The sequence below is a fragment of the Carcharodon carcharias genome, chromosome 21 (assembly GCF_017639515.1).
Source record: "Carcharodon carcharias isolate sCarCar2 chromosome 21, sCarCar2.pri, whole genome shotgun sequence".
In the NCBI taxonomy this organism is placed as follows: Eukaryota; Metazoa; Chordata; class Chondrichthyes; order Lamniformes; family Lamnidae; genus Carcharodon; species Carcharodon carcharias.
In genome coordinates, this window is record NC_054487.1 from 90,287,000 (window position 1) to 90,308,207 (window position 21,208).

At 42.3% G+C, this 21,208-nt stretch overlaps 1 protein-coding gene across 2 annotated transcripts in view; it reads right to left on the reverse strand.

The window, feature by feature from the left end:
* Window positions 1–21,208, reverse strand: part of zdhhc17 (zinc finger DHHC-type palmitoyltransferase 17) — a 135,084-nt gene that overhangs the window by 62,617 nt on the left and 51,259 nt on the right. For both annotated transcript variants that reach the window (XM_041216281.1, XM_041216280.1), the window contains exons 3-4: window positions 19,303–19,425; window positions 5,703–5,780 (exon numbers count right to left, since the gene is read on the reverse strand). In XM_041216281.1, the coding sequence (XP_041072215.1) occupies window positions 5,703–5,780; window positions 19,303–19,425 (201 nt within the window). The remainder of the gene's footprint in view (window positions 1–5,702; window positions 5,781–19,302; window positions 19,426–21,208) is intronic.

The window sequence follows — 21,208 nt, forward strand, 5'->3', positions numbered from 1 at the left end:
CTTCAGAAATTTCTCCAATAGTTTCCCTACCACTGACGTGAGACTCACTGGCCTGTAGTTCCCTGGCTTATCTCTACAACCCTTCTTAAATAACGGAACCACATTAGCTGTTCTCCAGTCCTCTGGCATCTCCCCCGTGGCCAGAGAGGAATTAAAAATTCGGGTCAGAGCCCCCGCGATCTCCTCCCTTGCCTCCCTCAACAGTCTGGGACACAAATCATCTGGACCTGGAGATTTGTCCTCTTTCGAATCCCACCACAGCAGATGGTGAAATTTGAATCCAATAAAAATCTGGAATTACGAGTCTGATGATGACCATGAGACGATTGCTGATTGTCGTGAAAACCCATCGAGTGCAATAATGTTCTTTAGGGAAGGAAATCTACTTTCCCTACCTGGTCTGGCCTCCACATGACTCCAGGCCCACAGCAATTTGGTTAACCCTTAAATGCCCTCTGAACAGGGACAATTAGGGATGGGCAATAAATGCTGGCCTTGCCAGTGATGCCCACATCCCATGAATGAATAAAAAAAACGAATAAAATCCTGGAACTCCCTCCCTGACAGCACTGTGGGTGTACCTACACCACATGGACTGCAGTGGTTCAAGAAGACAGCTCACCACCACCTTCTCAACAGCAATTAGGAATGGACAATAAATGCTGGCCTAGCCAGCGATGCCCACACCCCATAAAAAAGGTTTTTTTAAAAAAAAAATCACATTCGAAAGCTAAAAATATCTGAATACTGAAACACAATCAGCCCCAGGGGTTTCGGATAAAGGGTATTCAACCTGTAGTATAAACTGTACCTGTACCTGTAGTACGACCTGTAGCTTTAGCCTGTAGATCTCTACCTGAGGTTAATGCTATAGTGTACTTCAAAACTTAGGGAAGAATATTCCCCCCGTCCGGAAGGGGAGTGCTGGAGTGGGCGCGTGCAGGTGTGCCTCCGATCGGTACCCCCGATTAAGGGCCAATTAAGGCCAATCTTTCTTCATTGCTGCAATTTTCAAGCCTTGGCAACACTCTTTTAGATCTCCCCTGTACTCTATACAAAGCAATTATGTCCTTCCTGTAATGTGGTGACCAGAACAGTACACAAAATTCCAGCTGTGGCCTAACCAGTATTTTATACAGTTCCAGCATTAAATCCCTGCTTTTCTATTCAATACTTCGTCCAGTAAAGAAAAGCATTCCCTATGCTTTCTTTACCACCTTATCCAACTGTCTTGCCACTTTTAAGGGCCTGTGGACATGCACTTCAAGGTCTCCCACTTCCTCAACCCCTCACAATAACTTCCCATTTATTGAGTATTCCCTCGCTTTTTTTGCCCTCCCCAAACGCATTACCTCACATTTTTCTGGATTCAATTCTATTTACCTTCTTGAACCACTGCAGTCCATGTGGTGTAGGTACACCCACAGTGCTGTCAGGGAGGGAGTTCCAGGATTTTATTCGTTTTTTTTATTCATTCATCGGATGAGGGCATCACTGGCAAGGCCAGCATTTATTGCCCATCTCTAATTGTCCCTGTTCAAAGGGTATTTAAGGGTTAACCACATTGCTTATCCACCCACTCAACCAAACCATTGATATCACACTGGAGACAATAGCTACCCTCTTCACTCTCAACTGCACAGCCAATTTTTGTGTCATCTGGCCTCCCACAGTTAAATCCAATTCATTAATATATGCAACAAACAGCAAGGGCCCCAACACTGAGCCCTGTGGAACGCCGCTGGAAACTGCTTCCCATTCACAAAATCATCCATCGACCATCACCCTTTGTTTCCTGACGCTGAGCCAATTTTGGATCCAACCTGCCACCTCCCCGTATCCCATAGGATCACACTTTCCTGATCAGTCTGCTGTGTGGGACCTTGTCAAATGCCTTCCTAAAATCCATGTAGACAACATCCACTGCACTACCCTCATCAATCCTCCTTGTTACTTCCTCAAAACTTCTATTAAGTTAGTAAGCCATGACCTTCCCCTAACAAAACCATACTGACTGTCCCTGATCAATCAGTGCCTTTCTCAGTGACAGCTTGTCCTGTCTCTCAGAATTGCTTCCAATAATCTGCCCACCACCCGAGGTCAGACTGACCGGCCTGTAATTTTCTGGCCTATCCCTCGCACCCTTTTTAAATAATGGTACAACATTTGCAGACCTCCAGTCCTCTGGTACCTCGTCTGTATCGAGTGAGGATTGGAAAATGATTCTCAGAGCATCCGCTATTTCCTCCCTGGCTTCCTTTAACAGCCTGGGATACCTTCTATGCCCTTTTAGTCTTATTTCATCCCACCCCTACTAGAGCTATCTGTACCTTGCTTGTCCTGCTATCCATTCTTAATTAGCACATTCTTTTAGATAATATCACCACCTTCAACACCTCTTTGTTCTTTTGTCTGTGACATCTTTTGGTCATCTCCTCCTATCACTGCTTGCTTGTCCCAACAACCAACCCCCACCCCCTCCCTTAAACTAGTTTATATTTCACACCTCTCCTATTTTTACTTAGTTCTGTTGAAGGGTCATGAGGACTCGAAACGTCAACTGTACTCTTCTCCGCCGATGCTGCCAGACCTGCTGAGTTTTTCCAGGTATTTTTTATTTTGGATTTCCAGCATCTGCAGTTTTTTGTTTTTATACAGTCCATCTGGCCCTGTTGACTTATTCACCTTCAAGGATGCCAGTCCCTCCAGTACTTCCTCTCTCACCATGCTTATTGTATCTAATATTTCAGACTCCTCCTCTTTAACTAGAATCATCCATCTCCTTAGTGACAACAGAGACAAAATACTCATTGAGAACTCTGCCCATATCTTCAGCATCAACGTACAAGTTACCATGTACATCTCTGATAGGCCCTACCCTTCCCTTGGTTATCTTTTTTTTTGTTCATTCATTATCGGGATGTGGGCTTCGCTGGCTGGGCCAGCATTTATTGCCCATCCCTAGTTGCCCTTGAGAAGGTGGTGGTGGTGAGCTGCCGCCTTGAACCTCTTGCTCTTAATGTACTGGTAAAACATCTTTGGTTTTTCTTCGATTTTACCAGCCGATTATTGTTCGTATCCTCTCTTTGCTTTCCTATTTTCCATTTTTACTTCACCCCTGTACTTTCTATATTCCTCTAGGCTTTCTACAGTGTTAAGCTTTCTGTGACTATCACAAGCTCTCTTTTTCTGCTTTATTTTACTCTGTATGCTTCTGGATAACCAGGGGGCTCTAGATTTGGCAGTACCACCCTTTTTTTGCGGGGTTATGTCTACACTGTGCCCATAGAATCTCACTTTTGAATACCTCCCACTGATTTGACATTTCCCTTCTAGTAGCTGTGTCCAGTCCACTTTCGCTAGATCCCCTCTCGACTGTGTAAAATTTGTCTTCCCCCAATTTGGAACTTTTACTCCTGTTCTATCTTTGTTCTTTTCCATAATGAACCTAAATCTAACTGCACTAAAGTCACTATATCCAAAATGCTACTTCATTCACTTGCCCAGCTTCATTTCCTAAGACTAAATCTAGAATTGCACCCCCTCTCCTTGGGCTTGTTACATGTTGGCTAAAAAAGTTCTCTTGAATGCAGTTCAAGAATTCTGTGCCCTCTGGGCTCTTCACACTGTTCCTATCCTATTTGATATTTGGGCAGTTGAAGTCCCCAACTATCGCTGCCCTATTGTTTTTGCGCTCAGGAATTTGCCTACATATTTGCTCTTCTAACTCCCTTCATTATTTAGGGGTCAATATTACACTCCGAGCAATGTGGCTGCCTCTTTATTTCTGAGCACAACCCATTTGGCCTCATTTGCTGCTTCATTTAGCATATCATCCCTCCTCATGGCTGTAATTGTTTCTTTAACCAATAATGCTACACCCTCGCCTTTTTCATCTCTATCCTGCCTGAAAACTCTATATCCAGAGATGTTGAGCTGCCATTTTTGCCCTTCATTAAGCCAAATTTCCATTGTAGCAATGATATCATGCCATGTATCCATCTATGCCCTCAACTCAACGGCTTTATTTTCTGCTCCTTTCATTTACATATACACATTTTAACACTGCCAAATCCTTTGCTATACACCTTTTAACCTATGCTGCTTCTTTCTTTCAGTCACTTACTAATTCTCCATCTCTGTTCCCTGCTCTGAATTTGCTCTCAGGTTCCCAGTCCCCTGTCAATCTAATTTAAACCTCTCCCCAACACTATCCCTCCCACCCCCCAAACAGCACTAGCAAATCTCCCTGCGAGGATATTTATCCCAATCCTGTTCAGGTGTAGAATAGCCAGCTTGTACAGGTCCCTGAACATTAAGGGGAGAGGCGATGGCGTAGTAGTATCGTCACTGGACTAGTAATCCAGAGATCCATTGTAATGTTCTGGGGACCCGGGTTTGAATCTCGCCACGTCAGATGGTGGAATTTGGATTCAATAAAAATCTGGAATTAAAAGTCTAATAATGACCATGAAACCATTGTTGATTATTGTAAAACTCATCTGGATCACTAGCATCCTTTAGGAAAGGAGATCTTCCATCCTTACATGGTCTGGCCTATATGTGACTCTAGACCCACAGCAATGTAGTTCACTCTTACATGCCCTCTGAACTAGGTGGGTAATAAATGCTGGTCTAGCTAGCAATGCCTACATCCAATGCATTAAATTAAACCATCGCCAGAAATCTGATGTCCGCCTTCATTGTTCAATCTCTCTATTCTCCTACTTCCATACTCACTTGCATGTAGGACTGGAGAGGGTTTCTGCTTTTGAGGTCAGCTTTTCAATCTCCTTCCTAGCTCCCTGAAATCTGCTTTCCGAAGTCATTGTTACCAACGTGGACCACAACCTCTGGCTGATCACCCCAGAAGAATGTCCTGCAGCCACTCTGTGACATCCCTGACCCTGGCATCAGGGAGACAACATATCACGTCTACGGCCACAGGAAAGCCTGTCTGTTCTCCAATTAACTAACGAATCTTTTATCACTACAGCTCTTCATTTCTTCTTCCTCTTCTCCTGTACAGCAGAGCTTATTGCTCTAACTGCACTCTTCCAAGGAACCAACACCCTCACCAGTATCCAAAACGGAAAACTGATTGCGATCGGGACCCCAGGGGCTCCTGCATTACCTGCCTAGTTCTCTTGGGCTGCCTGGCCGTCACCCATTCCCTTTATGCCCCCAGGTTCCTAGCCTGCAGCGTGACCTCTTTGAACGTGCTATCCAGTAAACTCTCAGCCTTGCAGATGTGCCACAGTGACTCCAGCTGCCGCTCAAGCTCCGAAACGCTGAGCTCAAGGTTCTCTAGTTGGTGACATTTCCTGCACATGTGGTCATCTAGGACACCGGTAGCATCTAGGGCTTCCCACAAATTACAGGCCATGCATTCCGACCGAGCTGTCCTGCCATTACTTCAATTTACTTCCCTTATGTTCTCTTTATTTTACTTTGGTTTACTTATACTACTTATATTAAAGCTTTAAATGTTTCCAACATATACATTAAAATTTTCAGCAACTTGAAAAATTGTCAAGTTTTCAAAAACTAACCCTGGTTTGTCCTATTTGTTGAAGATTACCATGTGTCCTGGGATGTACTCCCAGAATATCCCATTCCCAATGAGAGCACAGGACCAGCAATGGTAATTTGATTTTTAATTTAATTGGCATAAGGCAATTTGAAGCCAGGTGCATCTTTACCTTGTTGCCCAGTGAAGAGGGGTGGAATTTAGGTCTCCTCCAAGCTGATCCACAATTGCACCCTTTGATATGTAGTATCTGAAATATTAATAATTCCATTAGCAGATCAAGGCAGTGCCAAAAAAACATTGACTCAAACATCTCTGACTCATTCATTTCGAGGAAATGAGATATTCCAAGTTGTTAGAAATTTAGTTTTGGTAAAATTGCTTTGCAACCACTTAAAGATTTGGAGGACCTTTTAGGCATTGGAACAGGATATAAAATGTTTCGATAAAACAGGGGGACAGAAAAGGAGGTAGCTAGTATGGCATGCAAAAAATTTCAGGTTAACACCAGGAGGAAGCTTATAGGTCATCTGGTCAGCAAAAGAAGGGAGGCACTTCCCTTTTTGAAGGAATACCAAGGATATGCAAGAACAGAAGAGTTATGTTAAATCCGTGACCTTAAGCAATCAACAATAAATTGTAAAAATCCAAGTTATCCTTAATGTAATAGATAACTGCGTCATGGTCCAGTGTGTCAGAAATCCAAGGGGTAATGTTCACATCGACCTGGTCAACTTAAGAGACCCAGACATTTAGTCTTGGCACTCCTTGCAAACATTGAGCACAAAATAATTAATGTGATCTGGGCTTTGAAAATACTAAAGACGAGGGATCACATACACCACTTTAAAAGAGATAATTCAAGAGAAAAAAATGTAAGAACAGTTTAAGAAAATTGACTAGGGATGATTGTTCAACACCACTTCAGCTCAGGGCAAATGGAGCAGCTTTAAAAAGGCATAATGTTCAGCATGAAGGACAAATACATGCATAAAATTACAACTGCAGAAAGGGAGGAGATGGAGTTTATGAGGGTAAATTGAAGAACAAGCAGATGCCTGCTGAAAAGATCCGAGTGCCAGGGAGATCCCTGGAAAACAAAGGCATAATGGTTAACAGTAAAAAATTATTTCTGCATTTCAAAAGTAAGGTCAGAGAATGGGTGAAAACCATTAAGACAGTAGACAGGCTTGAAGCAACGGATGAGATCAGGATGTAAACATTCTGAATGACAACTTACTGTAAATATTCACAAGGGATGGGTATGAGCAACATACTTCCCCAAAAGCAGTCATCCATGTAAAATTAATGACAGACGCAGCTGAAATGGACAATCTAGAAAGACTCAAAAGTCTCAAAACAATAAATCTCCAGGGGTAGACTGTTATTTATCCCACAGTGCTAAAGGAAATCATTATTAGGTATCAACAAGCGTTATGAGGACGACATTAGACACCAGGGATGTTACCAGTAGATTGGAAAGTGGCCAATATGATGCCTTTTTTAAAAAGTGATACAACTCAAATACAGGCAGGTTCAGATCATTAATCTCCCTTCAATCCTTTGTAAAACAACAGAAACCTTGTATCAGGTATAAACGTAGATTATCAGTACAATGATAACTAAATGAACAACAGGCAACTGATTCAGAAGGAAAAACACCTGCTTGACCAACTCCTTGAGTTCTTTAAGGACGTTACATCACAGTGATAGATGTAGTGATAGAGTTAGAAACATTACGAAACTTTGACATCACTTCTGGGTCACGAGTACAATCACCGTACATATCATGCACCTTTGTTAATACATTTCTGTCATGAAGCCATTAATGTATATAATATTGTTGGAAATTATTATTTTTTTAAAAATAAAGATTTAGTCTGTGGGTGTGTCTTATTTGGATTAAAGCCAATAGTCTGGGTGCTTTGATGTATACTAGTTATGAGATGTAAGAGAGGTGGAGTGCAGTTGCATTTTGTTTTTTTTATTACACATTCATGGGATGTGGGTGTCGCTGGCTAGGAAGCATTTATTGTCCATCCCTAATTGCCCTTGTTCAGAGGGCATTTAAGAGTCAATCACATTACTGTGGGTCTGGAGTCACATGCAGGTCAGACCAGGTAAGGACAGCAGATTTCCTTCCCTAAAAGATATCAGTGAACCAGATGGGTTTTTACAACAATCGACAATGGTTTCATAGTCATTATTAGACTTTTAATTCCATATGTTTTATTGAACTCAAATTCCACTGTCGGCCTTGGCGGGATTCGAACTCAGGTCCCCAGAGCATTACCCTGGGTTTCTGGTTTACTAGTCGAGCAACAATACCACTACACAAATGGCTCCATTGACTGACCTATTCAAGAAGGGGAGTGAAATCTGGCACCTGGCTGGCAGAGACCAAGCAATGTTTATATTACTAATAAAATTGGTACTATGAAAGGGGTTTTATTGTTAGAAGAGGGGGAGTTCAAAGGGGCTGGTGATACAATGAGAATCTACATTCAAAGAGATATGCTGGGTAGAACAGACAGCAGTTTTGTGTGTGCAGAGCAGAGGCAATGTAACATCAAAGCAACTGTAAATCTACCACTGTGTCTGCACAGGAACCAAAGTGAAAGGATTCTCATTTTGAATTAGTAAGGTGAAAATGCTTTGCCTGGTGTCTGCTTAAAGTCTATAGGTTGTTGTTGCCTTAGTGGAGATTAGTTTGGGAATTTGTTAAAAGTTATGATAGTAGTAATTTGTAGCCATGCGTATATGTTTAACTTGTGTAAGTTAATAAATCCTTCATGTAATTTGATATAAAAACCTTTCGAGAACTGGTGGTTTTATGCCTGAAGTCAGAGTTGCATCTCAAACATACCAAATAAAAATATAGGTTGTGAGAGTCGTTCAAAGATACCCTCTGGGATTTTTAAATAACTCAGCTTCACCAACTTATCATAACAATTCGGGACTCATCCAAGATAAAAATATTTCTAATTCCTTGACTGGTTTGGAATTGGTGAATCTTAAGATTACGAGTATGCAAAGCCCTTTAAATTCAGGAGTTGCTGAGGTAGTTTACAAGTGGTGAGACTGCAAGGTGGCTTTAGCAATTGCCAAAATTTGTCTGGGAGTAGAAGGTATAACTCTGATTGGGTTGGAGAAAATAACCAAAAATAAGTTAACAGAGTTGGCAGATAAGTTAAAATTAGGGTTACCTCAGGGGGCTAGGAAATCAAATATAATTAAAAGTATTTCATAACATCTGCAGTTGGAAGGGAAACCTGACACTTGTGAGTCACAGCTTGAGGTAGTGAGACTTCAATTACAAATGATGACGCTTGAATTTGAACAAGCAAAGGAAGTGAAAATCTTGATTTAGAAGCAAAGGACTGAAAAATGGCATTTAAAAGGGAATTAGAAATTATGAAGATTGAGAAGGAGGAAAGAGAAGAAGAAAAAGAGAATTCCAACTGATAAAGTTAGCAGTTAAAAAAGAGACGCCAGTAGGCGAGGAAGGACTCATCTCCAGAGTAGAACCCATTGCGGAGATGTTTAAACTTGTACAAGCTCTTCCAAAGTTTGAGGGAAAAGATATTAAAACATTCTTTCTTTCATTTGAAAAGCTAGCTAAACAGGTGAAATGGCCACAGGAAAACTGGACATTATTATTACAATCTAAGTTGTTAGGTAGGGTGAATGAGGTATATATTTCGCTATCAGAAGAAATGTCGGTGAATTATATGTGGTGAAAAAGGCTATTTTGAGTGCATATGAGTTGGTTCCTGAAGCATACAGGTAGAAATTTAGGAATATGAGAAAACAGCCTGGGCAAACTTATACTGAATTTGAAAGAGTAAAACAAAGTAATTCTGACCAATGGATACAGGCGTTAAAAATAAAAAACAACCTATGCAGCTCTTTGGGAAGTAATTCTTTTGGAAGAGTTTAAAGGTTCAATCCTTTCAGGAGTGAGAACACACAAGGAGGAACAGAGGGTTGATTCTGTAAGATAAGCAGCAAAGAAAGCTAATGGTTGTGAGTTAATTCATAGAGCTAAGCCTTTTTTTTCATCACCCTTTCAAATTGGAGAAGGATAAAAAGTGGGAAGGTGAAAGGAAGGCAGGTAGTCAAGGAAGACAAGGAGTAGCTGAATGTTCCCAGAAAGTTTTTCCTTGGAATAAAAAGGAAGGTGCTGATGGTAGAAGTGACATTTGAAAATTGAGATGTTTTCATTGTAATAAAGTGGGGCACATAAAGTCAGTGTGTTGGAGATTGCAGGAAAAAATCTGCAGGAATTGTTGGGATGCAGAAAAGCTCTGGAAGTACTGTGGGTTCTGAGGTTCAGGCACAGGAGAAACCAGTGGTTTGTGTACAGGTGAAACAGGGAGAATCAATGAGAGGTAAAGAAGTGGGAGTGTGTTCACAGTTTACTCAAGAGAATTCTGAGGAGCAGGTTGCAGAAATGTTAAAAAGTCTTTCCACGTGTACAGAGAGGAGTAGGTAAAGATGTTAAAATTTTTAAGAGACACAGGGCTAGTCAATCCTTAATGTTGTGGGGTGATGACATTTGTTGTTCAAAGAGAGTATTGCTGGAGAAGGTAATAATAAATGGGGTTCATGGAGATGCTAAATCTATTCTGCTGTGGAAGGTAAATTTAAAGAGCAAATGGAAGGCTGGTGAAGTTATAGCTGGAGTGGCGGAAAAATTGCCCATTGCAGGGGTTCAGTTTATTCTGGGTAATGATACAGCTGGATTGCAAATATGGATGATGCTTAAGGTAGTTGAGCAGCTTGTAGAAGTGTTTTCAACAGAGGTGTTACAGATGGAACATTCTGAATTGTTTCCTGATTGTGTTGTAATGGGATCAAAGGCTCATCGGGAACAACAAGAAAAACAAGAAAGGCTGGCAGTTCAAAGGCAAGGAGAAGATGTTGAAATCCAATAAACTGGCACTGTATTTGACAACATTGTTCAGGAGGAAGGAATACAGGACAATTCAGCTGAAATGTTTAACTCGAAGAGGTTAGTGGAGATACAGAAAAATGATTTGCAATTAAAGCAGTTATATCATAAAGCTTATTCAGAAACAGAAGCAAAATGTATTCCAGTATGTTATTATCTTCGAGTAGATATTTTAATGAGAAAGTGGCAGTCGGATCATGTCTCAGCAAATGAAAGCTGGAGGGAGGTGCATCAGATTATTATTCCTTTAAGATATTGAGATCAGATTCTGAGGATAGCTCAATGGGGGGATATTTAGGAATTAGGAAAACACAGGAAAAGATACAGAGGTTTTTTTTTTGGCCAGGATTGCATAGGAATGTAGTCAAATTCTGTAGAACCTGTTGTACATATCAAATAACAGGAAAACCACAAGCAGTGATTAAGCCGGAGCCTTTAATTCCAATACCAGCATTTGAAGAACCTATTACCAGGGTCATGATTGATTGTGTAGGACCCCTCCCGAAGACTAAAAGTGGAAATCAGCATTTATCGACAATAATGGGAGTGTCTACCAGGTTTCCTGAAGCGATTCTTTTAAGAAATATGACAACTAAGAAGATTGTGGAGGAGTTAATTAAATTTTTACAACATATGGTTTACCTAAAAATGATATACCTAAAAAAATACAGTCAGATCAGGGGTCAAATTTCATGTCACAGGTGTTTAAGGAAGAAACTGTTCAAGTCAACAGCTTATCATCTGGAGTCACAATGAGCTTTGGAAAGATGTCATCAAACTTTAAAAACTATGATGAGAGCATACTGTCAGAATTATGCACAGGTTTGGGATACAAGAATTCCATACAGATGCTCCTCATGCATCAACTGGTTTTAGCCCTTTTGAAATAGTTTATGGTCATGAGGTATGGGGACCACTGAAATTGATTCATGAGAAATTGGTGGGTCAAGATTCAGAAACTATTCTCCTGGATTATGCATCAAATTTCAGGTAAAGATTGAACAGAACATGTGAGTTGGCTAGGGAACATTTAAAGACATCACAGCAAGTGATGAAAATGAAAGCAGATAAGAAAGCTAAAGCTCGCAGTTTTGCTTCTGGAGAGGATCTACTAGTTTTGTTACCAGTACTAGGTGATTCATTAAATGCAAGATTTTGTGGGCCTCACACGATTGAAAAGAAATTGAGTGAAGTAAATTATTTAATAAATACTCCAGATAGAAGAAAGAAGCGGAGGGTGTGTCAAGTGAATATGCTTGAAAAGTACTTTGACAGAGAAGCGGAACAAAAAGAGGTCTTAGTGATGGTGGATGATGAGGAAGAGGAAGTAGTGCAGGATTCTGAAATTGATTTTCCTCTAATCAAACTGGATAATGAGGGGGTGCTTCAAAATTTAAATGAAATATTGAGTTGGCTTCCAAGCAAGAGTCAAAGTGATTTGGAAAAGCTATTGCAGTCGCACAAACCTATTTATGAAAATAAGTTGGAAAAGACACATTTAGCTTTACATGATGTATGTATAGAAATATCATCATCAATAAGGCAGCATCCTGAGATTAAATCCGGCAAAATCATCACAAGTACAAAAAGAAATTGATCTCATGCTTCAAAATGATGTCATTGAGCCTAGTTGCAGTAACTGGAGTTTTTAAATAGGGGTTTAGTTTGTGGGTGTGTCTTAACTGGATTAAAGCCAGCTAGTCTGGGTGCTTTTATGTATACTAGCTTTGAGAAGTAAGAGAGGCAGAGTGTATTTGCATTTTGTTGAAAAGAGCATTTCAGAAGGGGAGTGAAATCTGGCATCTAGCTAGCAGAGACCAAGCAATGTTTATATTACTAAAAAAATTGGTATTATGGAAGGGGTTTTATTGTTAGAAGAGATGTGGAGTTCAAAGGGGCTGGTGATACAATGAGAATTTACATTCAAAGAGATGTGATGGGTATAACAGACAGCAGTTTTGTGCGTGCAGAGCAGAGGCATGTAACATTAGAGCAGCTGTAAGCCCACAACTGTCTGCACAGGAACCAAAGAGAAAGGAACCTCATTTTGAATTTGTAAGGTGAAAATACTTTGCTGGTTTCTGCTTCAAGTCTATGGGTTGTTGTTGCCTTAGTGGAGATTAGTTTGGGAATTTGTTAAAAGTTATGATAGTAGTAATTTGTAGCCGTGCATATATGTTTAACTTGTGTAAGTTAATAAATGTCTCATGTAGTTTGATATAAAACCTCTTGAGAACTGGTGGTTTTATGCCTGAATTCAGAGTAGCATCTCAAACATACCAAATGAAAATATAGGTTATGACAGTTGTTTAAAGTTTTCCTCTGGGATTTTAAATAACTCAACTTTATCAACAGCTGTGTCATAACAATTTGCTGTCCATGAGAATGGTCTTGTCATTTCTAAGCGTCATGCATATGCATCAATGTGCGCTCTTATTGTGAGGGTGAACCATGTTCCCACTCAGCAATCGCCTCCCTCTACTTTATTGGAAGTGTTTTCAAAATGCCTTAGTAACCTCTACTCCTTACAAGACAGCATAGAGTTGGGCATGCTCACTCACCTTGGAGGATTAGCTGTAATTGTTTCTTAAAATGAGATGGCTATCTTCTTTGGCAGTGCCAAAGCACAAGACTTGCAGCCATGCTGGTTTCTTCAACCATGCACATATCTCAGTGTCTGCTAAAAGTTTCTCATTAAGGTGGCGACGCCTGCATCAGTCCTGTGGCGCAGAGTTTGCACTGTTGTGCCAACTTTCACTTCCCAGAGCACGTGGATACATGGTTTGCCGCTGACCTTGCCAAAGATTAGGGCCTGGTGAATCATGAGGGTTCCAGATGCAAGTCCAAATGCTGAACTTGCTCTTGATGTTACTGGCTGTAAAAGCCTTTCAGTGCACTGGGGTGGCACTAAGGGACAGAAGGAATGTGGCTGTGTCCCGTAGCCTGCACTTTACTCCTCCTGCTATCTTGTTGCTATCAGTGTGGCACGAGCACGTCTTTCATGGTATCCTCACATGGAGGCTGACCCTCATCTCCCTCTTCAGGTCCCTGCCCTTCCTGCTCTTCATTTTCCAAGGAACTCTCAGTCTCCTCCATGTCCCCCCCAAGCCGGCAAGTGATCCTCCCCTTTGAAGTGCTAGGTTGTGAAGGGCGCAACAGATCAAGATGATATGGGACACCCTCTGTGCAGCATACCGCAGAGCCACCTGAGCAGTCCAAACATCAGAAGTGCACCTTAAGGATGCCAATAGTCTTCACCACATTGTACCTCTCCTCCGAGGCACTCTGAAAATGATGCACGGGTGTCATGAGCCATCATTTCAGCGGGTACCCCTTATCCCCAAGCAGCCATCCCTTTAATCGCAGAGGCCCTACAAATATGTGAGGCAACTGGGAGTAATTCAGGATATAGGAGACATGGGTACTCCCAGGGTACCTGGCACTCTTTCCTGTTAATGTACATTAGGGGTTGCCATAATAGAAGTCTCAAAGTGACATGTGTGCAATCAACTGCACCTTGTACTCAAGGGAAGCCTGAAATAGCTGCAAAGCCCAGAAATCTATCCGCCTGGCTAGCTTCATTGAGCGTGGACTGCAAATAATGATAAGCTTTACCGTAAAGGGCATCTGTCACCTTCTTGATGCATTTATGTGCTGAGGACTGAGATACTGCGTAGTTCCTCTGTGCATCCCTGGAATGATCCACAGGCAAAAAAACTGAGCACGACCAGGGGATGTCCGCCCAGTCCATGGAGCATTAGACCTTCCTGCAGAATGTGGCAGATATGATCCACCACATCTCTTGACATGCACAGATGTTCGCATCATTGTCTTTCACTCATCTCCAGGTAGGAAAGTTTTCTTCAGTAGACCCTTGGTCATGCGAGATGGCTCCATGGGATGGGTCTAACCTCCTCATCCTCTGGGTTTGCTAGGGCTCCCCTGGACCATGTACCTGAGGCTGGGCCTCTTCTCGAAACTGTGCAAGGAGGCACAATCTCCTCAATCAATCACTGCCACCAAAATGGGAGCATTGAGCACAGGCTCCATTATTCAATCCTCCTTCTCCCTGGGGACTGCTAGATGTTTACAGATTAATGAATACTGGGTAAATGTAGTAGACCTCCCACTCGCCAACATAAAGCCCTAGAGCTGCGTCTGCATTACCAACTTTTCGCTGACATAGCCTTGTAGCTGAGGCGCAGACTCTCAAATCTAAGTGACCAAGGTGCCAACCCTGATACTTGACATCTCAATCCCAGAGTATTGCTGAGAAAAGAGACATGTCTAAGCTTTTCGTCTTGCACTCATTAGGGCTCTCGCAAGAATACCAATATAAGTGTAAAACAATTTATACCTTTTGTGAAGAGAGTGCTGATTGGTTGGCAAGTGGTGTTGCCATGGCAAATGCACCACCGATGGTGACTGACAGTTAACTGCCAAGCTTTGTTTGAAATTTAAACCAAGCAGCTTGACCCTGATTGGTCAAGGCATTGCCCTGAGAAATGAGTCAGCGAATGGCTGTCACTTATTTTTTTTAGCTGAAACAGATGCAATGTGTGTACATGCTCTTTCTGTCTGTAAAGAAGAGGGCCCTGTCACTTCCAGTACATGCAAATGCACCACACTGCAAACCTGATGGACAATCTTAAAATGGTTGTCAGTGTAATTCTTCGCCACTGAGAATCATTTAGCAAATGTTGGCGAACTGCAGAATCACATCTAATGTTAGACACCATGTTTTGAGTTTTGCACGCACAGGCTGGTTGGGTGTGGACTATACCTTGCCTTTTGCAAACAGCAGCTGGGATGTGCTGTTTGATACAATCCACCAGTATTTGGGATGTACAGCCTACATACCTAGCATCACACATTGAAATTCATATACCACATTAATCATGTGTGATAAGCAGAATGTCTTTTTGGCTTGACGGCAGCTTAATGTGGCGAATATCACTCATATTGCTACTGGATAGTAGCTGCGTGAAACAGCTAGCTTCACCTGTTGCTCAAATTTCTGAGATACCCTGCCCTTCCAGGGTAAACTGAGGTAGGCTGGGCACTTTTCAGGGCCTGAAATGATGGCCTTCATGAGTTTGCGTGATATACAGAGTGAAATGATCTGATCAGGGTGGCCATTTCCTGCAGGATGCCTTTGATGCCCCTATTTCAGCATCAAGCCTACATGGTAAAAATGGCTTGGGTCCACAGAGGTTCTAAGAGGCTTAGATGCGTTCATGAAATGTGCCACCTGACCAAAGGCACTCCTTCAATCTTTGATCTGGTAAACTGATTAAGTTCAACTTACATTTCAGCAATGACTGGATGCCCTTTTGTCCATTATACATGCCAACTGGAAAAAGCACATTAGAGGCTTCCATTGATGATCTGGAAAATATGTAGCAGCTGTGCTTCCTTAACAGTTGCCTGCATTTTCCATTCTCACATACCTCTCTGTTAATGCTCAAATGGAGCAACTGTATTGTGAAGCCAATTCCTCCTGTAGTCTCTCGTTAAAGCGCTCCAAAAGGTAATGGCTTTAATTGCACCTTCTCAAGGAAGCCTTCTTCTTTTCTCTCAGCTCTGACTCTATTTCAATGTTGTGACTCTCAGCAGTCTAAGAGTGCCCCTCAAGGGGCTTCTTAGTCCAGCCGAGGGATCCTCCCACTACACCACCTCTGACCCCTCCCATGCAGATTTTTTTCCAGTTTTGATTTTAAACTGTGCAATAACTTCAGGGTTTCAAGATGGTGGTGTTACATTTCTATTTCAAGACCAGCTTTGACCCTCCCCCTGTCGGTGTTCAGGTTGCTACAATCTTCCTGGAACCTCATGATGTGCAGGCAGACCTCCCTCCAGTGATCCTTTGGCTTTCCCCAGTAACCCTGGTTCCCTTGCGGTGGACATTCCAAACCACCCCCCGAACCCATCACTGCTGATGTCCCCATGTGGACTTCACCCTTCCCCAACTCGAGATGCGTGCATTGTGACATAGAGAAGAGAGAGGCCTCCCATCCCCAAACAGAGCCTCGAGTAACCCCCCCATACCTTTTCCCCATTTACAGGCTGCAGATATCTCCCCAAACCATGACCAATCCACATGTAGCCCAGTACAAGCCAGACAACCCATCACCACCAACTGTAAGACAATGAACACGCCCTGCACAGCTGTGCCTTATCCCAATTGAGCACAGAGGCCCTACCCCTCCCTGGAGTGGGACTACAACACATGTGCCATGCACAGCCCCAGGACTGCCTTTAATTTCTCACTCAGACCTCTTGGCCCCAGACTATGGATAATGTCTTTCAATGAGTTCTCCTGTTCCTTCTTGACTGATCAGAACACAGTCTGCCTTCCCACCTCCCCCACCTCCATGTGTCTCTGTGCAAGCCTTTCCCCTCCCCTACCTTCATGAGTCTCCATGAACCCATCCATCTTGCACCACACGAACACAACCACCTCCTATTCCAGAGTCTGTGTACCATCCTCTCCCATTCATACAGTTCGATCCCCATCCACCCCCTTCTGCGTCTGTGTTCTAGTCTTCCATGTCAGGCTCCAGCTTCCCCTCCTTCGGTCTCCCCTCTGCCTGCCATCATTTCCCCCGCTCTCCCCACCCGCACCCTCCAACCCCACCATACCCCCTTCTTCCCCATTTCTCCACCTGACCACGGTCGCATTGCAGGTCTCTGATTCAGAGTACAGCCCTGCCTGAGACCTGCAGCACACACAGAGTGCTGTCCTCCTGGAGTGCGGAGTTACTCACCGTGAGCAGACTATCCCTGCACCCCCAGCAGCGTAGCATAACACTGGCATTGCTGAGAAACTGGAGCAGCGCTGTTGCAGGTCGACTCTGAATGTTGCATTCACCTCAAAGTCACGAATGAAGTGAGGAAAGACAGCTGCACATCAGTTATATCCAGTCCTGATTTAGAGCAGCCTAACTTCCTGCTGGCGTGGAATGCAATTGGAAGGGGGAAGGTGATTCTGGTAAGTAGTGCTTTTAATGAGTATTCATGACATGGTAATGTATGCAAATAACATTCCCGACATGGATCAGCGGGAAACCCGACCTGCCTTCAGCCCACCATGAAAGAGGTAAGGGGAAAGTTCCAAACTGATTTCCCACCGGCGGGATTCCAACTTTTGTCCTCTCTCCAAATTTTCCACTCCCCCATGCCACGAAACCCACCGCTGGCAAGACCGGAAAATTCCACCCACTATTTCTGAGATCTGAAACTGAATTCAACTTGCAAATAAACTGCATATCCAGACATTTTTCCTTTGACCTTTTCAGCAGTGACTTGTATCCCCAAAGATGTGTGAATCCACCTTCAATGTTAATTGCAAGTTCTAAAGAATCACAAAAGGTGTACAAAATTATGAGGGGAATAGATAGAGTGGACAGGGTAAAATTGTTTCCCAAGGTGGAGAATTCTAGAACCAGGGTACATAGATTCAAGATAAGTGGCAGAAGGTGTAGGGGGGACATGAGGAAGACCTTTTTTACACAGAGGGTAGTGGGTGTCTGGAATTCGCTGCCCAAGTTGGTGGTAGAGGCAGAAACTTTAAACTCTTTTTAAAAGTACCTGGATCTGCACCTAAAGTGCTGTAAGCTGCAGGGCTATGGGCCGGGTGCAGGAAGGTGGGATTAGAAAGGGCACCTGGGTGTCCTTGGGTTGGCATGGACAAGATGGGCCGAATGGCCTCCTTCTGTGCTGTAACTTTTCTATGGTTCTATGGTTAGTATGCAGGTACAGCAGGTAATTATTAAAACTAATACAATGTTCTCATTTATTGTGAGGCAAAATTATTACTAAAGTAGGGAGGTTATGCTTCAGATGTACAAGGCATTCGGCAGACCACATCTGGAGTAATGTTTACAATACTGGTCTCCTTATTTAAAGAAAGATGTAAATGAGTTGGAAGCAATTCAGAGGAGGTTTACTAGATTAATACCAGGAATGAGTGGGTTGCCTTATGAGGAAAGGCTGAACAGGTTAGGCTTGTATCCACTGGAAATTAAAAGAATAAGAGGCAACTTCATTGAAACCTTTAAGATCCTGAGGAGTCTTGAGAGGGTGGATGTGGAGAGGGTGTTTCCTCTTGTGGGAGAATCTAGAACTAGAAATAACTGTTTAAAAATAAGGGGTCAATCATTTAAGACAGCATTGAGGAGAAATTTCTTCCCTCAGGGGGTTGAGAGTCTTTGGAACTCTCTTCCTCAAAAGGTGGTGAAGCAGAGTCTTTGAATACTTTTAAGGCAGAGCTAGATAGATTCTTGATTAACAAGGGGGTGAAAGGTTATCGGGGGTCGGCAGGAATGTGGGGCTGAGGTTACATTCAGATCAGCCATGATCTTACTGAACGGCAAGCAGGCTCGAGGGGCCGAGTGACTTACTCCTGCTCCTAATTTGTACATATATATGTAAGTATGTATAATTTTGAATTAATAACTTTAGTTCGCTTTCATAACTAGGTATCATATAAACTGCAAAATCTGGAAGGAAATGAATAACGAGGCATAAATAAGTGGACATAGACTAGGCTGAGGTAGGGTTTCAATCAAACATAAATTAATGGTTGTAATGATACCATACATTGTGATGGTGAGTAAGATTCTTATAGTGTAGGCATTCCGCAAAGTACAAGAGATACGAGGTATAATAATGAAGCTTTCATTACACAAGTCAGGCCATCACCAAGCACCAATCTTGTTATCAACTGACATTTAAAAAAAGTTATTACAAGGCAGTGTATACCGTTTCACAATGTTCATGGTATTTCAAAGAGTAGCAATGAATCTCAAAGACCTACCTGCTCAGGTCAATTCTGTTATTGATAGCAGCCCAGTGCAGTAGTGTAACATTTTCTTTGTCAGGCTGCCGTACATCATAACCTGCTTCCACAAGCTCTCGACAGCGGTCAAATATTCCATATCTAGAAAAGAAAGGAAATATCTTTGCTATACCTACATATGTGTCTGATGTTTGTGGTTACCTATGTTTTTATAAAATCCATTCTTGGAATCATTAATTTCCATTTTATTTCTCGGCATGTATACACAACTCTGTGAAAAGTATATTTCTAGGCCTCCTAGCTGGTAACTGTATCACTTAATGTTGTCCTGCCTCAATCAGATTGTGAAATTCCTTGGTTCATTCCGAGCTATGTGCGGAGCTGCTCCTCAGTGGAGAAGAGGAACAGTTGGAATGCAATAATTGACTTCATGATAATTTGGTTGAAAGAATTATAGCGGAGGGGAGGGTAAAAGAAGAAATCAGGGGAGGGAACAGAAATCCCTACTCCAATCTTTTATTCAATGACACCTGCTGAGAACTGCTTACGTGTGGACAGCATTGCCCTTTGCTCTACTGTTCCCAGAATCCTTGCTGTCCTACCAATTCTCACAGTTTAAGTTAACACTTAGCTCTTTAATCAGGTATTAGGGCTATGCAACCCATGTTGCTGCTCCCAAGCATCAGACCCTACTTTCTGAGGTGACGCAAGTGTTTCATAAGTGAATATGAAGTCACTACATGACTCATTCCTCATGCACTGAACATAGGAGGGTCCTCTCTGAATTCATCACTTACATACAATCTACAGCACAAAGACAAGCCATTCAAGCTAATAGGTCCATGCCAGTGTTTAAGCTCCACATCAGCCTCCTCCAGCCCCTCTTCATCCAGTATATTAGATCAGTATACTGTTCTATTCCTTTCTTCCTTGTGAACACAAAAATTAGGAGCAAGAGTAGGCCATTCGGCCCCTTGAGCCTGCTTCACCATTCAATAAGATCATGGCTGATCTGACTGGCCTCAACTCCACTTTCCTGTCTGTGCCCCATAACCCTCGACTCCCTTGTCGATCAAAAATCTAACTCAGCCTTTAATACTGTATATTCAATGACCCAGCTTGGACTGCTTCTGGAGAAGAGAATTCCACAGACTAATAATCCACTGAGAGAAAATATTTCTCCTCTTCTCCATCTTAAATAGGAGACCCCTAATTTCTAAACTGTGTCCCCTCGTTCTAGTTCTAGACTCGCCCACAAGGGGAAACATCCTCTCAGTACCCACCCTGTCAAGTCACCTCAGGGTCTTTTCTGTATCTATATGATCATCTCTCATTTTTCTAAACTCCAATGAGCACAGCTTCATTGCTCAACATGCTCAACCTTTCCTCATAAGCAAACCCCTTCAAATCAGGAATCAGTTGAGTGAAGTTTTTCTGAACCACTAATAATGCAATTATATTCATTCTTAAGTAAGGAGACCAAGGTAGTACATACTATTCCAGATCAGTCTCACTAAGACCCTGTACAGCTGTAGTAACACTTGCCTACTTTTATACTTGATTCCCCTTGCAATAAATGCCAACATTCCCTTTGCATCCCTAATTACAGTTACTTGCAAATTAACTTTTTGTGATTCATGTACCAGGACACCCAAATCCGTCTGTGCTTGGGAGTTCTCCAATCTCTCTCCATTTAAATAATACACCACATCGATTCTCACTGCCAAAGTGGACAAGTTCACATTTTGCCACATTAAATTCCATCTGCCAAATTTTTTGCCCACTCACTTAAAGAGTCTACAAAGGGATTTAGGTAGGTCAGGTCCTTTTGACAATTTACTTGCCCTACCTATCTTCATGTCATCCACAAGTTTAGCAACAACATATTTGGTCCCTTCATCCAAGTCATTAACATAGATCACAA